Here is a 19,618-nt window from a genome sequence, read left to right on the forward strand (position 1 = left end):
TTCTCTTTCCCTCTCTCCCTTTCTCTCTCTCTCCCTCCTTTCTTTCTCTCTCTCTCTCTCTTTTTCCCTCCCCTCCTTCCTTCTTTTATATTTCTAACCAGAAATCACTTATGCACGTTCAAGCAAAAAAATATACTCTAACCCCTCTTGTGCACAAATGGCCACGTACTATAAATATTATTCTGCTTTTGGAGTTTTCCTTTTGAAATATACCTTAAGACCTTCCCAGGTCAGAAAGCCTTCGAGGAAACAAAGGATGGCTTCCCAGGACATCCAGCCTCAGGAGCTTGCTCCTATCCAGGGCTCCCTCGTGGCACTTTTTCTAGCCCCTTGCTATCCCTCAGGACCTTGAGCGCCAGGGAGATCCTGGTTTCTGCCTTAGTTTAAACGAGCTCCTCCACGCATTTGAAAACAGTAGCACGTGCATTTGCTGATCTGTGTGTCACTGTCACAGCAGAGCCGAGCACAGGCCAGGGACGACTTCTGGTGACCGGGGAGGAGGAAAGACAGATGCCCTTGGAATTGTGAGCTCCAGAGCCTCCTGGAGGCCATGTCTCAAAACACGCGCCAGCTAGGTCCTAGTCCCTTGAAGACTACTATTGCTGTAAGGTCAGTGGGAAGAGTACTTCTCCTGAACTGCAACACCTGCCCTGGACTCCTGAAGGGATCCATTCCCGGGGCCCACCAAGAGAAGTGCAGCCGCTGCTGCCCAACCAGTTACCACCCACCGTGCCTCCTTCATCTCATCGGCATCAGCTGGTGACCAGGAAAAGCAAAAGCAAAACACAGGCCTGAACTGACGGAGCCATAGACAACCGATGCAGGACAAGAAAACCCAAAAGCTCGTGACAGAGTCTCTCCTACCTTCGATCATTCCTCCTCCTCCGGAACAACTTCTTGGTGTGCGCAATCTCCACTTCATGGGGCATCGGGTGGTAGCCCTGCATTGTAGGGGAAGAGGGGGGGATGGTTAGTAACTTCTGAAAGAGAGCCAAGACCTTTTAACGCTAACACCATCCATGACAAAAAGAGATCGAGGGCTTGGAAAGACTAGACTCTGACCACCAAATCCAGACTGAAAGATGGAAAATACTAGAGCTAGTGAATTTCCCATCAGGCGATGTTGCTGGAATTACAGAACCAAAGAACAATAGAGACACAAAGGGGACCTTAGAATTCGTCATATCTAGTCACTCAGATTACAGATGAGAACACTCAGGTCCAGGAAGGCAAATGAGCCAGTTCAAGGTCCTACAAGGAATTAGCAACAGAGCTGGGACCAGATCCTGGATTCCCTGGCTGGGAGAACCGTTTACATCTCTAACATCAAGCTTCCTCACACAAAGGGAATGGCAGGATCTTCTTCTCTGAGCGGTTGAGAGGACCAAGGAGACGCTGCGCAGCCTCCTTGCAAACCCCAAGCCTCATGCAGAGGGAATGGCTAGGCCTCACGTCTCCTCACCCTAGTCCAGGAGCCCCACGTGTAATTTTTGCCCAAGATCCTCGTTACTTATACTCCTGGGGAGTAGTTAGGGAAAACATGCAAATAGTCAAATGCCTTTTTTTTTTAAAGATTTTATTTTTCCTTTTTCTCTCCAAAGCCCCCCGGTACGTAGTTGTGTATTTTTAGTTGTGGGTCCTTCTTGTTGTGGCATGTGGGATGCTGCCTCAGCATGGCTTGGTGAGTGGTGCCATGTCCGCGCCCAGGATTTGAACCGGCGAAATCCTGGGCTGCTGAAGCGGAGCGCGCGAACTTAACCACTCAGCCACGGGGCCGGCCCCTCAAATGCCTTTTAAACCTTAAACTGGGTAAAATCCTCAGGATGGCCTTTTGTATACTGTCATCAGGACAACAACTATCTACACATTGACATCAAGGCTGGAGAGAGAAACCCTCTACTTATAACACGGGGCCATCCTGCAAATGCCAGGCCCCAGGCAGAATTATTTGCAGAAGCTGGGCTGATGGCTGGCTCTGTTCTTACCACCTCCCTTCCCCCTAGGAAAGTGTGTTCTGGTGGGACCTAGGGGAGAGCACGGCCATCCCATTATGGGCAGCCTGTGGGGGGCTGGGAGGTAGGAGGTTCCTAGGCCTGGGGGTCCAGGAGGAGATGGGGTTCTGGCTTGGGCCTGGGACACCCAGACACAGGCCTTGATGCAGAGTCCACAGCCTGAGTGCCACCCCCATGCCACCCACAGGGCCCTGGGCACGCTCAGGGTGATATGTGACAGGCCCCAGTGTGCTGGAGAGTGCCCCCCAACACACACACCTGAGAGACAGGGAGACTGAGGCCCCGAGAGCTCATTCAATGATAGAGACAGGCAATTCTGTGAGGCTGGCAGCCCAGATCCCCTACAGCGAGGGCATATGCAGCCCTCCGCATATGGCTCCACGGCGGAGGGCCCTGCTGGCCCCAGAGACTCAGGGTTCAGCCCCTGATGAAGGGGAGGTGCGGAGTGGATGTTGGCAGCTCTGGCTGTGCTGGGACTGGCTAGTCTTGGGGCATTTCCTGGGGGGCACTGGGAGGATAACAGGCTCAAGAGGACATGGGGACCCTGGCGTTATGGACACTTGGCCCGGACTCCTATTGAGTCCAGGGAGGGAACGACACATTTCAAAAATATATTTTAATGACAGCCCCTCCCTCCCACCCTTTCTCTTGCCTCCAACAATCAGCCAGAAAGGCATGAATGAATTCCGGGCTCCAGGCAGCCACAATGGGCCTCTGTGGCTTTAGGATGTGCTTTGTTTAATGGTTTTCTCAAAGGATATTATTTGCTTTCTTTAATACAAAACACAAATAAGGAAAAACACCAAGTCTTCCCCTCTCATTTCCCCTCTCCCACCCCGACCCAGCTCCAGGCTGGCCCCTTCCCTCCCTCGCTCCCTGCCGGCCCCAGGTCACTGCAGGAACACGCTGGGTGTGCCCCACGTAGACAATGGAAGGAAGCAGAGGCTCCCCCTCGAGCTGGCGGCCTGGTTCGGGATCTCAGCTCGGAGGCCGGGCAGAGGGAGCTGTCCGTAACACTTGGCCTTCCACGAGTCCAGCCAGCCTCTGCCGTCCAGGCCTGAGAGTCCTGGACTCTGACCTGCATCCTGGCTTCTCCCCTGACACTGGCCGCAGCAGTAGAGAGCTGCCCTGGGGACCCAATCTCAGCATGGAGTCCCAGCTCTCTGCCAGGACTCCATGTGGCCCAATGGCACGCCAGGCCACTTAGGGCTTCTAAGGAAGCCACTGCTGTGACCTCTGGGTCCATCCATCCATCCCCCCTAATTTACATATGTGTGTGTACATATATAAAATATCACAGTCGTTAAAGAGTGGGCTCTGGAGCTAGACTGTGAACACTCAGTCTGGCTCTTCCTCTCCATGGCTGTGTGACTCTGAGTAGATGATCTAACCTCTGTGTGCCTCAGTTTCCACATCTGAAAAATGGAGATGATAATAGCATCAGCCTCCGAGGACCCTTGTGAGGGTTAAACAAGTTAACAAACATGTAAAGGATGAAGAGCAGTGCCTGGTACATAGTAAACCTCAATGAGCATCTCTAGTGTTGTTGTCATCACCATCATTATCATCATCATCGTCATCGTCATCATCTTTCCCATGATCCTGACCCTCTGCTCAGGGCTGCTCTGGTCCCTGTCCTCACGGAGCCCCCAGTCTTGGCAGAAAGAGTCCAGCGGAGGTGGTTTGCAGGAGGCCGTGGGAAGCCCAGGCCAGGAAGGGCAGAGGCAGTTAGCAGACAGCCTGGCGACCCAGGTGGTGCTGGGAAGGATGGCGAGGTTCTGTCTGCGCTCTCTTTCTAAGGCTGGTAGACCCCAGGGAGAGGCTCGAAATCAGCTGAACAAGGTGACAAAGGTGACAGAACAAAGCCTTCCACCTCTGAGGTCCTCCCTCCCCGGGAACAATCCATGCCAGGGCTATAGAGGACTGGTCCCACCCACAAAGCCACCTGGGTCCCAGCCTACTGACATCACGGTGCATAAAGGAATGACAGCTACCTTCCTGGGGCGCTTCCATAGAACTTTCAGGCTCTCCTGCATAAAATGGGGTGCCCTGTACTTACACACGCTTTACTGGAGAACCCTCTTCAATCAGCCACTTGTTCCTCAAACTCAAGCTGGTCTTGGTACCAAGTGACACACACAACTCCAGATGCCGCCCACACTTCCCCCAGAACAAAGGCATCTGGGTGTCAACAGGGGCAAACGTGAGGCCAGCAGAAGAAAGAGGGAGAAAAGTTGTGCTTAGCCACACACTTGCCATCAGATTAGCTGCTGACCCAGGCTAGCAGGAGTTCCTTAAAGTCAGTGGTGAGAGGTGAGACTTGCATGCGAATGTTCACAGCAGTATTCATAACAGCCAAAATGGAAACAACCCAAATGTCCATTAACTGATGATTGGATAAATAAAATGTGGTACAGCCATACAATGGAATATTACACAGCCATAAAAAGGACGGAAATTCTCACATGCTACAGCATGAATGAACCTTGAAAACATCATGCTGAAGGAAAGAAGTTAGTCACCAAAGACCACACACTGAACAATTTCATTTTTACGAAATGTCAAGGAGAAGCGAATCTGTCGAGACAGAAAGTAGATTAGTAGATGCCAGGGGCTGGGGAGAGCGAGAATGGGGAAGTGACTGCTAATGGGTGCTGGGTTTCTTTTTGGGGTGATGAAAATATTCTGGAATTAGTGATAATGGCTGTACAACCTTGTGAATATACCAGAAACCATTCGATTACATACTTTAAATGGTGAATTTTATGGTATGTGAATTATATATCAATTTTTAAAAGGTGGAAAAAATATCTGGGGGCAGTATATGCCAGGTAGGGGGAATAGCAAGTGTTAAAAAAAAAAAAGAAAAAGATCTAGCCACAATGAAAAGTGCCCCTCACTCAGTTACTCTCCAGGAAGCAGGTGCCCTAAAACGTCGTCCATAAGATAGAGCTGGAAAGGGAGGCATGTCCTAGGCAAGGGGCATGCAATGACAGGAGTGACAAGGAAGGAATCTGGAAAGGAGCATGAATTGGTATCTCTAGGCCTGGCCAGAAGAGATGGTGTTCTGGGTTTAGAACAGAGAGCCTTCCCTACTTTTCAGTTAGGGTTTATCCCTCGAGTGGAGAATGGGAAATTTCAGGCTTGTCAGAATTATTCTTTAAGAGCACACAGTGGCCTTTGCTTTAACTCTTTACTCAACAAATCCTTCCATTTCATACTTTGAAAGATCCCCACGTGGACATCAGTTGAGGTATGAGGCCCCCCGTAAAAGAGAGCACGGGCCTTCTGGTTTACCCAGGTGCTCTGTGTGTTTCATCGGTGGGAGCCAGGAGAGCCTCTGGAGCCTCCCGCTGCCCCATCCCAGGTGCTGCGTGGTCTTCCTCCATTTCTCTACATGAGAACGCTTCTCCCTTTAGCTCTGAGACCAGGCTGCAGTCCCCCCTCTGTCTAACCTCTGACCACTTTTGATAAGTAAATGGGCCTGGGAGACAAGTAGATTACATAAACCAAGGCTCTCCAGGGAGAGAGGGAAGATAATACTCCTGCTTGCGGTGCTGGCAGAGTACACATGAAACACACACACACACTCTCCCGTCCCAGAGGTCAGTGCTGGTGGAGGATGCAGCAGTGCGGGGCAGCACATTAGCGCTCTGGTTGCAGAAACACGCTATGTAAAATCCGCCCATTCCGGGGCAGGCTGGGGCTGATATCTCACAACCAGGGGCAGGAGGTATTTCTGAGGGATTAAAGGCCGGCCAGCAGAGCTGCGGGCCCCAGGCTGAGCGTGCAGGGGCCCTGCCCCGAGATGACAGTTATAAACAAACAATCTTGGGTCTGGGGGTGAGGGTACAGGGAGGGAGGGCAGGCAAAGCCAGCACACTGAGCAAGGACAGCACGTGTGCTTAGTGGCTCTGTGACCAGCTGAGTCTGTGATAAGAGTGATGCACTCCCACTGGGCCCCAGACTCCCCTCCAACCACCCAAGCACCCTTGCATCCACCCTTCCATCCCTCCACTCAGCCTATAGATATTGTTATTTTAGGCACTGCAGATACAGTAGTCAACAAGAAATAGGCACAATGCTTGTTCTTCTAGAGCACACGTTTCAATGAAAGAAAACAACACACAAATAGGTACATAATACGATAAATGATGAAAAACGCTATGGAGCAGAACAAGGCAGGGCAACGGGATGAGAGCAGCAGGGGTGGGGGTGGGGGTGGGGGCTCAGGGAAGATCTCTGTTACTTGACATTCATCCATCAATCCATCCACCCATTGGCCAATCCTTGGTTCTTCTCCATTCAGCACTGAGAGCCCACTCTGGGCTAGGTGTATCACATGGAGAATTCCAGAGGAGCAGACCCAGGAGCAGCCCTAGGAGCTCAGGATCTTAGGCTGGTGCCCAGCCATGCACTCCGGGTTCCAACAAGTGAGGAGGGGTGGCCGAGAGCAAGCCCCGACCTGTGCTGGAGCCACAGCTGGCTCCATGATGCTGCCCACCAGGCCCCAGGATGGAGAGCTGTGTCACCGGGCATGGGTTCATACGCCCTCTCTATGTCTGCCCTGCAGACCGCTTGCCTGCGTGTGCTTGCTGTGTCCCCTGAGACGGCCCTGGGCATAGCCCTGTTGGCAAGCTTCTGCTCCTCTTCTGCTGGAGGGTGGTATTCACAGCTGCCCAGTTCCCCCTGTCCTTCACTCACAGGTATGTGGGGAGTGAGGGGGCCCTGGTTGCTGCTGTGCGTGACTCTCTTTCAATCTTGCTTGACGAGGCTTAGAAATGCCCCACAGAGCTCAATCCCACAGCCTGCAGCTTCACGGAATCCTATGCCCACCTCCCTGCCAGGGGAGATTTTCTTGGTATCCTGGACCTTTGATCTCTGACCACTAACCCCAGACATGGGTCTGATAGAAATCATCCAGGCCTAACCATATTACAGGTCTGTCATCTTTCTCTCTCTCACACAACAGCTCTTTGTAAAGGGAGAGAGCATTAGACAAACGCAAGAGAACCTCTCTTCTTTAGTGTGAAGGATCCCCCAGAACGCGGAAGACCCGGATGAACCACGTACGTGGTGTCCAGCTGATGTAGCCTTTGGTGGGAGGTGGTCCAGCCGCGAAGTGTGGAATCTGAAAGGAAGGTGGAGGATCCTGGCCCAGGTGAGGCAGTGGCAAGAGGTCTCAAGCAAGGAGGCGTCCTCACCTGACCAGGTGTGCCCTGTGGCCCCAGCCCTGCTCTCTCCAAAGACCCACCTGTCTGCCCACATCACCTGGATACCAACTCTCCCCTCTGGCCTCTTGGAAACCACCATCCCTCGTCTTCATGAGCTTACGTATTGGTGCCACCAGGCTCCTGTCACTCCCAAAAATGCTATTAAATTCATAGAAACTAATGGCTTACTTCCCCCCAGAAAATTCCAGAGGAGCCAGAGTGGAGGGCCCCACGATTCATTTGGCTCAGAAGAACTGGACATTGGTTCTGCCACGCCCATTGGGCAAGCCCAGGGAGCTGGAGCCCCACAGAGGCAGGACAGACCCTCGGGCAGAGCCAGCTGGGACTCCCCAGGCTCACTCGTCTCCAGCAGGACTCAGGGAGACGTCCCCAGGCGAAGGGTACAAAGGAACCAGAGCACTTGGCAACTTAAAGGGCCATAAAAATACCGAGTACAGCTCCTCTGACAATGAGCTGTCTCAGCGGAGCCTTCCTCCTGCTGGGGGTCATGTTTTCTCATAGCTTCTAAGAAGTTATCCTACCAAGGTCTTGTCCCACGTGGACAGGATGTGTGGGTCACGTCCGAGCTGAAATAAACAGGTAATGTTTCTAAAATTCTTGGAATCTCCAGGCTGCACAGCTATTCAAAGAAGCTGACCTGTTTCAGAAAGAAAAGGTGGAGGGGCGGGCGGGCTCGCCCACGTTTAAATTCGTGGTTTTCTAACTTTTCTTTTAATTTATTTTTTTTAATCAGTAGAGACCCTTTTAAAAACAATACATTAGCTGGAGTCCTAGTATAAAAACATAGATAAAAGGAGAAAGGGAAGAGAGCCAGAGGCTGCCTCTGAGCCACAGGGCACCCACCCCCTCCTCCAGCCATCCCCCACTCACATGCTGGAGCTTGAACCTAAACTCCACCTACTCTGAAATGATACCATACGGATGCCGGCTCCACAAGAACTAACATTTTTCTAGAAGAGGAGCTTAACTTAGGCTCTCTGGACGGGTTTTAGTGGAGTCTATGAGCCCCCTGAATTGTACATGAATATTTTGCCTGTGGCAATTTTCGGGGTGAGAGCCCACCGCAGTCACCTGACTTCCAGGGGAGCTGTGCCAGCACCGCACTGTGATTACAGAGGCTAGGTCGCTGGCATCACTGGCAAGAGCAAGCCTTCTTTGGATGCACTAAGCCAATAAAACCTGGCCCTCTTTTTTTCCTTCAAGTTGGGTTTCTCACTGTAACAGCCCAAAGAATCTTGACTAATAAATCAAACATACCCTTTAAGAAAGCTGGGTCCCAGATCAGTTGCCAAACTTGGGTACCACTGGGCAGTTATCTCATCCTGCCCTCTCCTCCATCCTGTGTAAAATGAGGATGAAGAAGCTGGCACAGTGGTACAGTGGTTAAGTTCGCATACTCTGCTTCAGTGACCCAGGGTTCATGGGTTGGGATCCCGGGTACAGACCTACACATCGCCCATCAAGCCATGCTGTGGTGATGTCCCACATACAAAATAGAGGAAGATTGGCTACAGATGTTAGCTCAGGGCCAATCTTTCTCGCCACAAAAAAAGAAAAGAAAGAGCATGAAAATATTTCCTACCTCCTTCTTCCCTCCTACCTCCTTCATCATGACCATGTACGTCTTCCTTTGATTTCATGGGCCAATACATTTCCTGTTTTATCTTTAAAATATTTTGAGGTGAGTTTCTGTCACTTACAACCAAAAAAGTCCTAAGTAATTCAGCATGATACAACTTTAGGTGTTGTGATTGATATATTATATGCATGAAGTCATGGGCAGCAAACATGACCGTCCCTGCCCGCCCCGCCCCAATCCCGGACTCCGTTGGATAGCCATGTCAGGAAGAATCCACTGGGCTGTGTCAAATATAAATGGCATTTACTTGATAACTTCTGAATAAACAGAAAAAGTAGGTGAGAACACTGACACAAAGGACTAAGAACCAACAGAAAAATATTAGAAAATTATTTCTATATTATATGGTATAAAAAGTGAAGGAAACTATTACTAAAGGGCTGTTTTTTTCAATGACCATGGTCAGTCTTCCATTTGGCAACCAGGGCGGTACTGTGAAGAGTGTGTGTGCGCGTGTGTGTGTGTGTGTGTGTGTTTACGTGTGTAGGGATGACTATGACTCTCTCTGTGTCAAAGCCCAGATGAGACCAAGCGGCTCAGGGCCTTGTGCAGGTCACAAGACCAGGACTGAGTCCAGAGGCAGTCCTGGACACAGGTCACCTGGGCTCATGTGGTGTCCCTGATGCTCAGTGACACAGGGACAGACACGAGAGAATGGAACTGGGGCAGACAGATGCTTGCCACTCCCCTGACAAGGGACATTTCCAGCTGCTGCACACCAGAGGCAGGAGAAGGCACGAGAAATGTGAGAGGTACAAGGGCCGTGGGAAACGGCACAGTGTCCGTTCTGCAGCCTCCAGAAGAACTGCCTGGGCAGGACTGGACAAACATGGCCCGAATTCTGGTCCCGAGTGGTGTGTCCACGACAGAGATAAGACGCAAATCCTCAAAAATTCCATAAAGCAAGATCAAGACGAAGCAATACTCATGCTCTGGCCTCGATGGGGAAGTGACAATTCTGAGAGGCAGGCAAGTCGGTGAAAAGTTTTATGTGCTTGGGAGGTTCAAAGACCATCTTGGGAACAGAAGCAACAGACTCTGGAAGAAGAGTGATGGCTCTACACACACTTAGAGAATGGCCACTACATTCTGCGACCACACTGTGTGTCACAGACATAGAAAAATGAGACTCTACTTGTGTCCCAAAGAAGTCCACAGGCTGCTGGGAAGAACAGATAAATGATTTTACTACTCCAGACCAAGGGAAGTCACAAGGCGGGACATGCAAGGTGCAAGAAACCCCTGGAGGAAGGGATGCCTAAGGCTACCCTCTGAGTTACCAGCAGGCTCTTACGCTGACAGAGGCAGCCTAAGAAAGGTGATGGCCCCAGTGAGGTTACAGGGAGACATGCTTTAATGGCTTTGCTCTGGCGTCTCCTGAATGTGCTCTGGTGCGGCTCATTACACACACTGGCAGTAGTCTGGATTTGGTAAGTGTGAGGGCATCTGTGGGCCATGGGGAGGGATCTCCTGCCCAAACCACCTGGACCAGCGATGCTAAGATCCAGGGTGAGCTCCACTGGCAGGGGATGCCTCTAAGGCCTCATGTGAATGAACGGTTTCAGCACCCTCTTGCCCCTTGCACTGCTGGCCAGAGCTGGCCAGGCAGAGGACATGCAGGTACAATAAGGAGGCCATGACAAGGCAGCACCCAAGAGCAACAGGGCCCATGTCCTGGGATTTGCCAAGCCAGCACCGGGGTCTTTAAGCAAAGCAGATTCGGGGCTGCCCAGCAGGGCTGGGTTTGGTTTCAATGCCATCACTGCCACCTACTGTGGGAGCCTGGATAGATGCTTGCCTTATCTAAACTTGTATTTTCCTCATCTAGAAAATGGCAATAATAAAGAATTATACCTATTTCAGAGGGTTGCTAAGAGGATTAAATGAGGTTATTTGACAATAAGGTAGCTTGCTCTGGCCTGGCACAGGGGGGTGGCACAGTGATTTCCCCAGTTGTCCACCTCACCCCCATCCTCAGCAGCCCCCCACATACCCCCTTCCTTTCTCTGGCACAGTCTGTGGAATCACCCCGTCTGCACCCAGAGCCTCTATGCCAGGAAGGTCGGCCACCCTGAGACTTCCATCCGTGTCCCTCATGAGCCTGCCAGGGAGCCACAGCCCCCAATAATGCCATCCTAGAATGTGGGCACCTGTATCCACCAGCCAGCCATTTCCTGAGCTCCCTGGCTACATCCAGAACATTCTTGGGGAAAGAAGCGCAGCTCACTGAAACCTCAGCCTCTGCAGTGCAGACACTGAGCTCTCACCCCAACTCAGGGGAAACGGTGAACGAAACACTGCGTCAGACAGCCTGGCTGGGGCCGTGCGTGGGGCACCAGGTGGCTCATGCGAAGTCGAAAGAGCTGAGCCACAACAGAGACAAGAGTGCACAGGGAGAGCAGTGGTGGGGGGGGGCGGTCTGTGGGGTGGAGGGAGGCCTCCCCTCTCAGGTTGACCCAGAACCCGCAGGGACGCTGGAGGCACAAGAGGCTTGAAACGCCGCTCCTCCCCGGAGGAACCAATTGTGCTTTCATGCATTCACACAACACATCTCCCACAGCGGTGAGGTGGCAGGAGCGGATCTGGGTGCTGCGGGTACAATGGTGGATTGAAGCACAGATAAGGGCTTCCACTCTACAAAGGGGGCGTGCTAGTCAACAGGATGCAGCTAGAAAGTGAAAGAATTTAAACAGCGACAAACGTGCTGGGAAAAAAAATGAAGGTGGTAATGCTTTCGATTAAAAGGCCCCTCTCAGAAAGTGGCATTGGAGTCAAACCAGAATGACCAGGTTGACAGATGGAGAGGGATTCAAAGCTGAGACTCATGTTGTCTACGTGGGAAAAAACTAGAGACGTCACTCGCCTGCTGTTGATTCTTTAATATACAAACCTTAGTGTGTCTTTAATTTAAATAAAGTAGTAGGCCCAGATGAATGGCTCCATTTCATAAACCAGTAAAATTTAAATTTAAAAATGGGGAGCTGTTACTTTTTACTCTGACTAAGGACACCACATGTACTATCACCATCATTTCATAAGGACATAACTTTAAAATAAAACATGGTCCTTTACATGGATTAACCTCAGCTATATGATAAAGTCACTTCGCCAGCCTGTAGGATGCCCTTTACACAGTCCCAATCAGACACTTGTCTACCTGACTCAAATTCACCTGCATATCCTTAGAAAGAAATAAAATTTAAAACACTATATGGGGCTTATGTATTCTTACAATAGAATACACATTACACATTTATAGGTATGTAACAATGCAGAGGGTATGTACTGCAAACCAAATATTCTGAACTTTCTGGGCAATTTAAGGGTTTTTTTGGTTGTTTGCCCTTTTTTTGCTGAGGAAGAGTGGCTCTGAGCTAACATCTGTTGCCAATCTTTCTCTTTTTGCTTGAGGAAGATTGTCCCTGAGCTAACATCTGTGCCAATCTTCCTCTATTTTGTATGTAGGGATGCCACATATGTGTATCTGTGTGGCTTGATGAGTGGTGTGTAGGTCTGCGCACAGGATCCAGACCTGCAAACCCCAGGCTGCTGAAGCAGAGCACGTGAGTGGTTTACACTATGCCACCAGGCTGGCCCCATTTAAGGGCCCCATTTTTCAAGAACAATTTTGAACATAAGTGATCATTTTCACCTGAACCTAATCCCCAAGCAAAATGTGAATTCATAATTTTTCTCATTTTGCAAAAGACCAGTGGGAACACCTCTGGCATACCTGGGTTGGCCTAAGCCATGAACCTCAGCAACGATCATGACCTTCCTGGCATGAAAAGTCACGTACGCAGGTAATCCAAACCCTTGCCCTTCTTGCTAACGGCATTTGATCAAGCCATAACCAGTTTTTGTCTGGTTTTTGTTTTGAAGTGGACACAGGATTTCTTGGTCATTTGCTCATTGACCCTCCCCATCCTGGGCCACCTTCCTACCCTCCTTGGGCCGCTGACACAAACACAATCCCATTAGTTTAGTGCCTACTCATTGACTGATAACGACACAGCCCTCAGCTGCTGGCAGCTCCTAACACTGAAGTCGTCTCCCCGGAACGTATGAAAGTGAGTCCTGTGCTAACAGCCAGGCCCTCCCGAGTTCAGCCTGCAGCCAGGCTGTCTCTTGCAACAAGAGGCTTTAGAAGGGCAGCCCTTCCAGCTGGATCGTCCAGCTGCCAGAACAGAAGAGGCCAGGAAAGCTGTGCACTTGCTGTCCCCTTTATCCACAAGGTTTCGAGGCGTGAGTTTTGCTCCCTTCTTTCCTTTAAAAAGATGGTAAAGTCTTCCACAGTGTTGACCTTCAGGAATAGAGAGCTGCCTTGCAAGTCTGCACAGCTCCAGGCTCTGTGCACACCCCAAGGTGTGCAGAAGGTCAGTGTGCACAAGCTGGACCCATGGCATCAGATCCGGGGCTGCACGGCTGGGTGACCGACTTGAGGGCCAGGATTTAATGACATGACCAGTATTCCTGGCTGCACCACAGCCTGTCCAACCACTTAGGTGGAGGAAGTGATTCTTCAGGCTCTCGCTGTCCCCCTCCCATGTCAGATCAAGAGCCCACCCAGAGGAACTGCTTTAAGCTTCTATTTATGGAAATGCAGCAGAAGGAGCACTGGGCTGGGGGCCAGGAGACCCAGGTTCCTGCCCCGGGGTTTGGAGTTAGACTGGAGCAAAGTCAGCCACTGATCTGTAAGCACAAACCGCTCCTCCCTGCCCCCACGTGCCTGCCGCCCCACCCCTGAACACACATTCCCAGCACCAGGCCTTTCCCTCTGCCTGGAACAGCTTCCCTACTTTTGTTGACCCCTGAAACCCTGTCCAGACTCAGCCATTGGCATAAATGCCCCTGCCCTATAAAACCGACCCTAATTCCCATGAGAATTAATCCATTTGGTCACACAGCACATTGGACAACCCCATCCTGCCGTCCAAACAGAGTAGGTCGTTGCTTACAAGTTTGCCTCCCAACCATGCTATGAACTTTCAGGAGCTCAGGCACCATGTTCCCTTCACTTTTGTCCATCCCCTGGTGCCCCAGAGATACTGCAGTCCTCCATAATTGCTTGTTGGATCAAAGACTGATGACCCTGGACAGACGAGAGTTGGGGCATCTCCATTCTACCCACTGTATTCACAGGTGACCCATGGGCCCAGGGCCTATAGACTGTGGCCCTCAACTGGACAATACCTCCTGTGTTGCAAGAAACCAGGGTGCTCCAGAGCCTCATGGGCCCTCAACCTGTAATCATGAGGCCCAGTGCTTAGCGACTGCTACTCTCCTTCAGTTGAATGGAAAAGACAATGAAGACATAGATCCCCCAACCCTCGGTGGGACTGCAAGCTCTCCAAGGACCCAGGTGGCCATTCCCTGGCCTGCACAGTGCCAACAGCACTGTGGATGCTCGGTGCCCACGACTCAACTCCACAGGCCACTAGCTTGTAATTTCTGCCAAGCCACCCCCACATACAAGGCCAGAGGCAAGTCCGGCCAGGCGGTAGGACTGCTAGCTTCCCCTCTCTGAGCCTTAGTCTCCTCTACTCTAAAATGGAGAACTTAAACCTACCTTCCGTTGTTAGGATCAAATGAGGTGCTGGGAGTACAATGAGACGACACACAGGGACACACCTGGCCAGCTCTGGAATACATGTTTGCTGAACCCAAATGTGGAATTGCTCATGCCCAGACCAGCCATCAAAGAGAAGGGTCCAGTGTACCCTAGATCCACAGAGCTGAAGCCAGACAGTCTGAGAGGGGGTCAGTATCTACCAGGGGAGGAATATAGTCTAGAGGGGTCACACAAGTAATAGCAGCCAGGGAGGGGAGGCCAGGAGATCCCCCCTGCGGGGGCAGAGGGATGAATGGGGGGCAGCGTCCAAGGGTGCAGGCATGGTCTCCTTAGGGCCTCCAAACAAGGCTTCTCCTGCACAAGGCAGTTTTAAGACGGGCTGGCCCAAACTGTGACCGGGAGTCAGGCACCAGTGGGGAGGTCCCACTCCATGGCCTCTCCTGGGTTATGGTCACTGATTCCAGAATGGAATTCAGCCCCTGCTCTCTGCCCTGGACTCGTGCTCTTTGCCTGGAGTGAAGGCATTGGGGGTGAAGGTGAATTCTGGATCACAGCCAGGACCACAGCAGAGGCAAAGGGGAATCCTTAGGGTCCCACCTTCCCCGCCAGAGCCCTTAGTTTCCTCTCCAAAATAGCATCTTACATGTTGCAGACGCTCAGTGAGAATCTTCCACTTGACTGATGACATTGATAGTTGGGGAAGAGGTGAAGGGGGAGAATGTGTGGGAGGCAGCTTGTAGCGCAGTGGAAAACCTGCCGTGCATACTCTTTGGCTGCTGGCAAAGGTTCTACCAGCTACTTCCTAGGCCCCCTCAGGGAGGCGAGAAGATAAAGGAGATGGCAAGGCGAGGCAAGAGCATCCTTGAGCTGAGTCTGTTGCGGATGAGCTGGTCCAACAATGGGGGGAAGCTAGCCTGCAAAGTCTTTCCTTCCCCTCCAGTCCTGCCTGAGAAATATGCTCCCTTCCACCGAGGGAGCAATTCCATTTTCCTGGAAGGTATTTAAAAAGTCTCCTTACCATAGAAGGAACTAAACGATGCCTGTAAGGATTGCGAGCTATAATAATAATAACGGTGTCTATCACTTACTGAGGCAGGCACTGAGTTAAGAGTTTTACCTGTATTAACTAATTTAAACTTCAGAACAACCTTGAGAGGGAGATACCATTATTATGCATTTTCTACAGGAGAGGGAAAGGTAGCTTGAATAGATTAAATAGCAGACCTAAAGAAATGCAGCAAGTGCGAGGCGGAGCTGGGACCCTAGCTCAGAGGCTCGGGATGGAACCATAACACAATGCCCATAAGAGCAGATCTGAGACCCAGCGCCAACCACAGCAAACGCTGATCCAGAAGTCAGTGGGTTTGCATTTCTCAGGCAATAAGCCCTGGGTTCCATCACAATGGACTTTGCACAGTGACATCACATGGCAGGTCCTCAACATGTGTTTGTTGATGGAATGAGAGAATGAATGAACTAATGACGAGCACAGTTTTCAGCAAGCCATGGAGGGTTAGCCCCACTCGTGGTTTTCCCTGGGTTCACTCTGTAGACAATTGCCGTGTCAAAAGCATAAATTCACAGGGTGGCTGTAATTGAGCTGTGCTGGGGTCTCTCACTTCTTGCATCTCCCTCCTTCTAGATTAAGTCACTAATAGCTATGCTGCCAAGCTTAACATTCATATAATCAGTACCGTGCGAAAATGATGGACCTCCCTGACAAGCGTGTTGTCAAAAATGAAAAAGTATAAAGAACATGGTCTTATGGAAGTTTCTAGTTAGGGAGGAAGATAGGAAATCAGTAGATTGAGATGAGTTCCTAAAAAGCTGCTTGCATGCAAAAAAATTCTGTATGGAACTGTGTTCTAACTGTACCAGGGAATTATAAGTCCTATTGCAAATATCGTTGGTAAAAGAAATAATTGCCTCCAACTTATTATCTTTTTAAGTGAATACTTTAAGAACACAGGTTGTACCTCTCTCTCGGACTACAGGAAGTGTACCATTTCAGAAATTCAATTACTTGTTCCATTCCCAGAAAGCAGGGCTGACCTTTTGTTGTGTGGATGTGGGCCATTAAGGATTCCCTGCCACATAAAAGAGTCTTTATGAGTTATCTTAAACTGGGCAGCCATTGGTTTCAGCCGGCTCACTAGACACCAGGCACTCTGATGACCTAGTTGGTATCTATTTCCCTCCATGTCGCTGTAGCAGACAGTGATTTGACCTACTTTCAGGGGCACAGTGGTGGCTCAAGAAGGAATGGAGGGGAACACGGGAGCCTGGACACAGGACTTTGAAGCGAGGGCCCTAGGCACTTCCTGTCTGTCCTCCTGCTCTGGTCAAACACAGCTCATCCTTTCTCTCTTTTCTCCATCTCCAGAGCCTCTGCCCCCTGCAGCCCCTCCCCTGACTCCATCCTCCTTGGGCAGGAAAGGAGTCCATTCCTAGCCCAGTCTGTCCAACCTCTTAAAACTATCAGGTTTTGAGGTGGGATCTCCCAACCCTCCTATCTCAGGGCGCTTAGGGAGGATAGTGACATCTGTACAGTTCACTGGAGTAACCCAAAGAGGCTGCTTGGGGCCAGAGGGCAGCAGTCTGCAGTGAGGAGAGCCATATCTTGGCCCAACCAGGACTTATTCTCAGACACGCACCAGGACACTTTGCTCTGCTTTAAGAGCAACGAAAACATTACAGAGTCTGAGAAGTGGTTTTTAAAATTCCGAGCATTTGCGTTGATACATAAACCATAGCTAAGGAGTATACGCAGGGTCAGTCAACTCTCTAGAGCAGGGGTGGCGAACTTTCTGTAAAGAGCCAGATAGTAAATATTTTAGGCTCTGCAGGCCATATGGTCTTTGTCACAACTACTCAACTCTGCCATTGTCTGGCAAAAGCAGCCACAGAAGCATGGCTGTGTTCCAATAAAACTTTATTTATAAAAGTGGGTGGGGGGCCAGATTTGGTCCATGGGGCATCATTTGCCAACCCTTGTCCTACAGAATTCTTGGGAGGCCACGTGCATTTTGCAGCAGTTTATCTTCCCTCTCTGGGCCCTTCCCTCCACTGAGTGGGGATTTCTTGCATTTGATAGGTGCCCATATCCTCACATTTTCTCCCCTACTGCTATTTGAACCTGCTTTCAGGGAAGGACCTGACAAACTCAACCCCCTGAGATGAGGATAAATGGATTATATTTACATTTTAATCAATAAAAACCTAAGGTCGGTGGCTCTCAGCCCTGGCTGCTCATTGACAGCCCCTAGGGAGCTTTAAAACATCCTGATGCCCAGGGCCCACTCCAGAGGCTCTGGGGCCAGTGGTCTGGGGTGCACCCCAGGCATTGGGGATTTTAAAAGCTCCCCAGGGGATCCTAAAGGGTGGCAAGTTGAGAACTACTTCCTTAGACCAAAAGGGGGAAAAAAATTAGTAATAGTGTTTCTGAAAGCCAGCCCCAGTGGTCTAGTGGTTAAGATTTGGCACTCTCACTGCCATGGCCCGGGTTCACTTCCCAGTCAGGGAACCACACCACCCATCTGTCAGTTGTCATACTGTGGCGGGTGTGTGTTGCTGTGATGCTGAAAGCTATGCCACCAGCATTTCAAACACCAGCAGGGTCATCCATGGTGGACAGGTTTCAGCAGAGCTTCCCGACTAAGAGAGACTGGGAAGAAGGACCTGGCCACCCACTCCAAAAAAACTGGCCATGAAAACCCTGTGAATAGCAGTGGTTCATTGTCTGATACAGCGCCGGAAGGTGAGAGGATGGTGCAAAAAGAGCCAGCAGGGTTCCACTCTGCCATACATAGGGTTGCTGGGAGTTGCATCAACTCGATGGCACTAACAACAAAAGGGTTTTTGGAATAAGTGAGCCAGGGAGGTTGAGTCTGGTCTTTTCCCCTCGGGGGGTGGGGGTGGGGATGGAGAGGAAGCATGTCCAGAGCCCTTAAAACCAAGCCACACAGGCAGTCATCCTCAGCTAAGGCTAGCACTGCGTGGACTTCACCATGCTCTGGCAAGATCCAAGACCTTCTCATTTTCGTTTCCCTCTTGACATCTAGTATGGTTCCTTGCTGCCTGCCTTAGATGGTACTGTAGTCTCTGTGGGGAGATAGGGGAAGCACAGACGAAATAAATCATAGGCCTAGCCATATTCCTTCCATATAATACGGCAGTGGTTCCCACACTTCACTGCACACTACAATCGCCTGGGGAGATTTTAAAAATCCCAGTCCCTGGGTATTACCCCATGCCAATAAAATCAGAATGTCTGAGGGTAGAAGACTGGCATGTCCTCTTTCAAAACCTTCAGGTGATTCCAAAGTGCAGCCAAATTTGAGAACCATTGTTATGAAGTCCTGTTACTCCAAGTGTGGTCCACAGACCAACAGCATCAGCATCAAGTGGGAGCTGGTTAGGGATGCAGGAGTTTGGATTGCACCCCGTCCTGCTGAACCAGAATCTGCATGTGAGCCCGCTCTGCATCCTATCTGTATGCTCTGTAAAGTTTGAGAGGCGCTGCAGTAGGGACCATGTTCTGAGACAGAAAAGATTCTAGAATATCCCAGCAGAGTAATTGGGGCACATTTCTTAGAGGAAGGGAGAAATGTGAGATTCTGAGGGACGGGAAAATTAGAGGCAGAGAGGAGTGGGGGGGGACTTGGTACACGGAGGCAAGAAGCAAACAGATCTTTATGTACGTGAGCCAGAAAGAAGGGGTCTAAAAAGGGGTTTTTACAAAGGTAGAAAATTAAATCACACTTAGCCACACAACTAAACTGAGGTTTCTGGAAAGGATAAAATGACAGGAAAATAGGGCTGTCCTGGAGAGTTGGAGGCAACGATTAGGCAGTGGTGCATGATAAGAATGGACGGGGTCGTGAAGAAAGATCCCAGGGACTGTGCATGCCCTGCAGGGACTTCAGATTTTGTCACACGGGCTAGTGGAGAGCTGTGTGTTGCCTCGTGAGTCAGGGAGGGAGGTGACAGGATAGAAGACTGGGCAAAGGTGCCCTGACGATTTCTTTGAGAAGGAGAGACTGGTAAGAGAAGTGGTACACAGGCAAGAAGACCAGACAGGAGGGTATAACCCAGGCCCCGGGAGATAAGCATCTGTGGGAAGGTGAAAAAATGGAGCATCAAGAAACACCTTTCAAAGGAG

General features: G+C 50.6%; 1 protein-coding gene across 10 annotated transcripts in view; it reads right to left on the reverse strand.

The window, feature by feature from the left end:
• CTIF (cap binding complex dependent translation initiation factor) overlaps nt 1-19,618 on the reverse strand; it is a 289,871-nt gene that overhangs the window by 140,234 nt on the left and 130,019 nt on the right. For all 10 annotated transcript variants that reach the window (XM_046671003.1, XM_046671007.1, XM_046671006.1 and 7 more), the window contains one exon: nt 865-941. In XM_046671003.1, coding sequence (XP_046526959.1) covers nt 865-941 — 77 coding nt within the window. The remainder of the gene's footprint in view (nt 1-864; nt 942-19,618) is intronic.

Source organism: Equus quagga, chromosome 9, assembly GCF_021613505.1.
Source record: "Equus quagga isolate Etosha38 chromosome 9, UCLA_HA_Equagga_1.0, whole genome shotgun sequence".
Classification (NCBI taxonomy): Eukaryota; Metazoa; Chordata; class Mammalia; order Perissodactyla; family Equidae; genus Equus; species Equus quagga.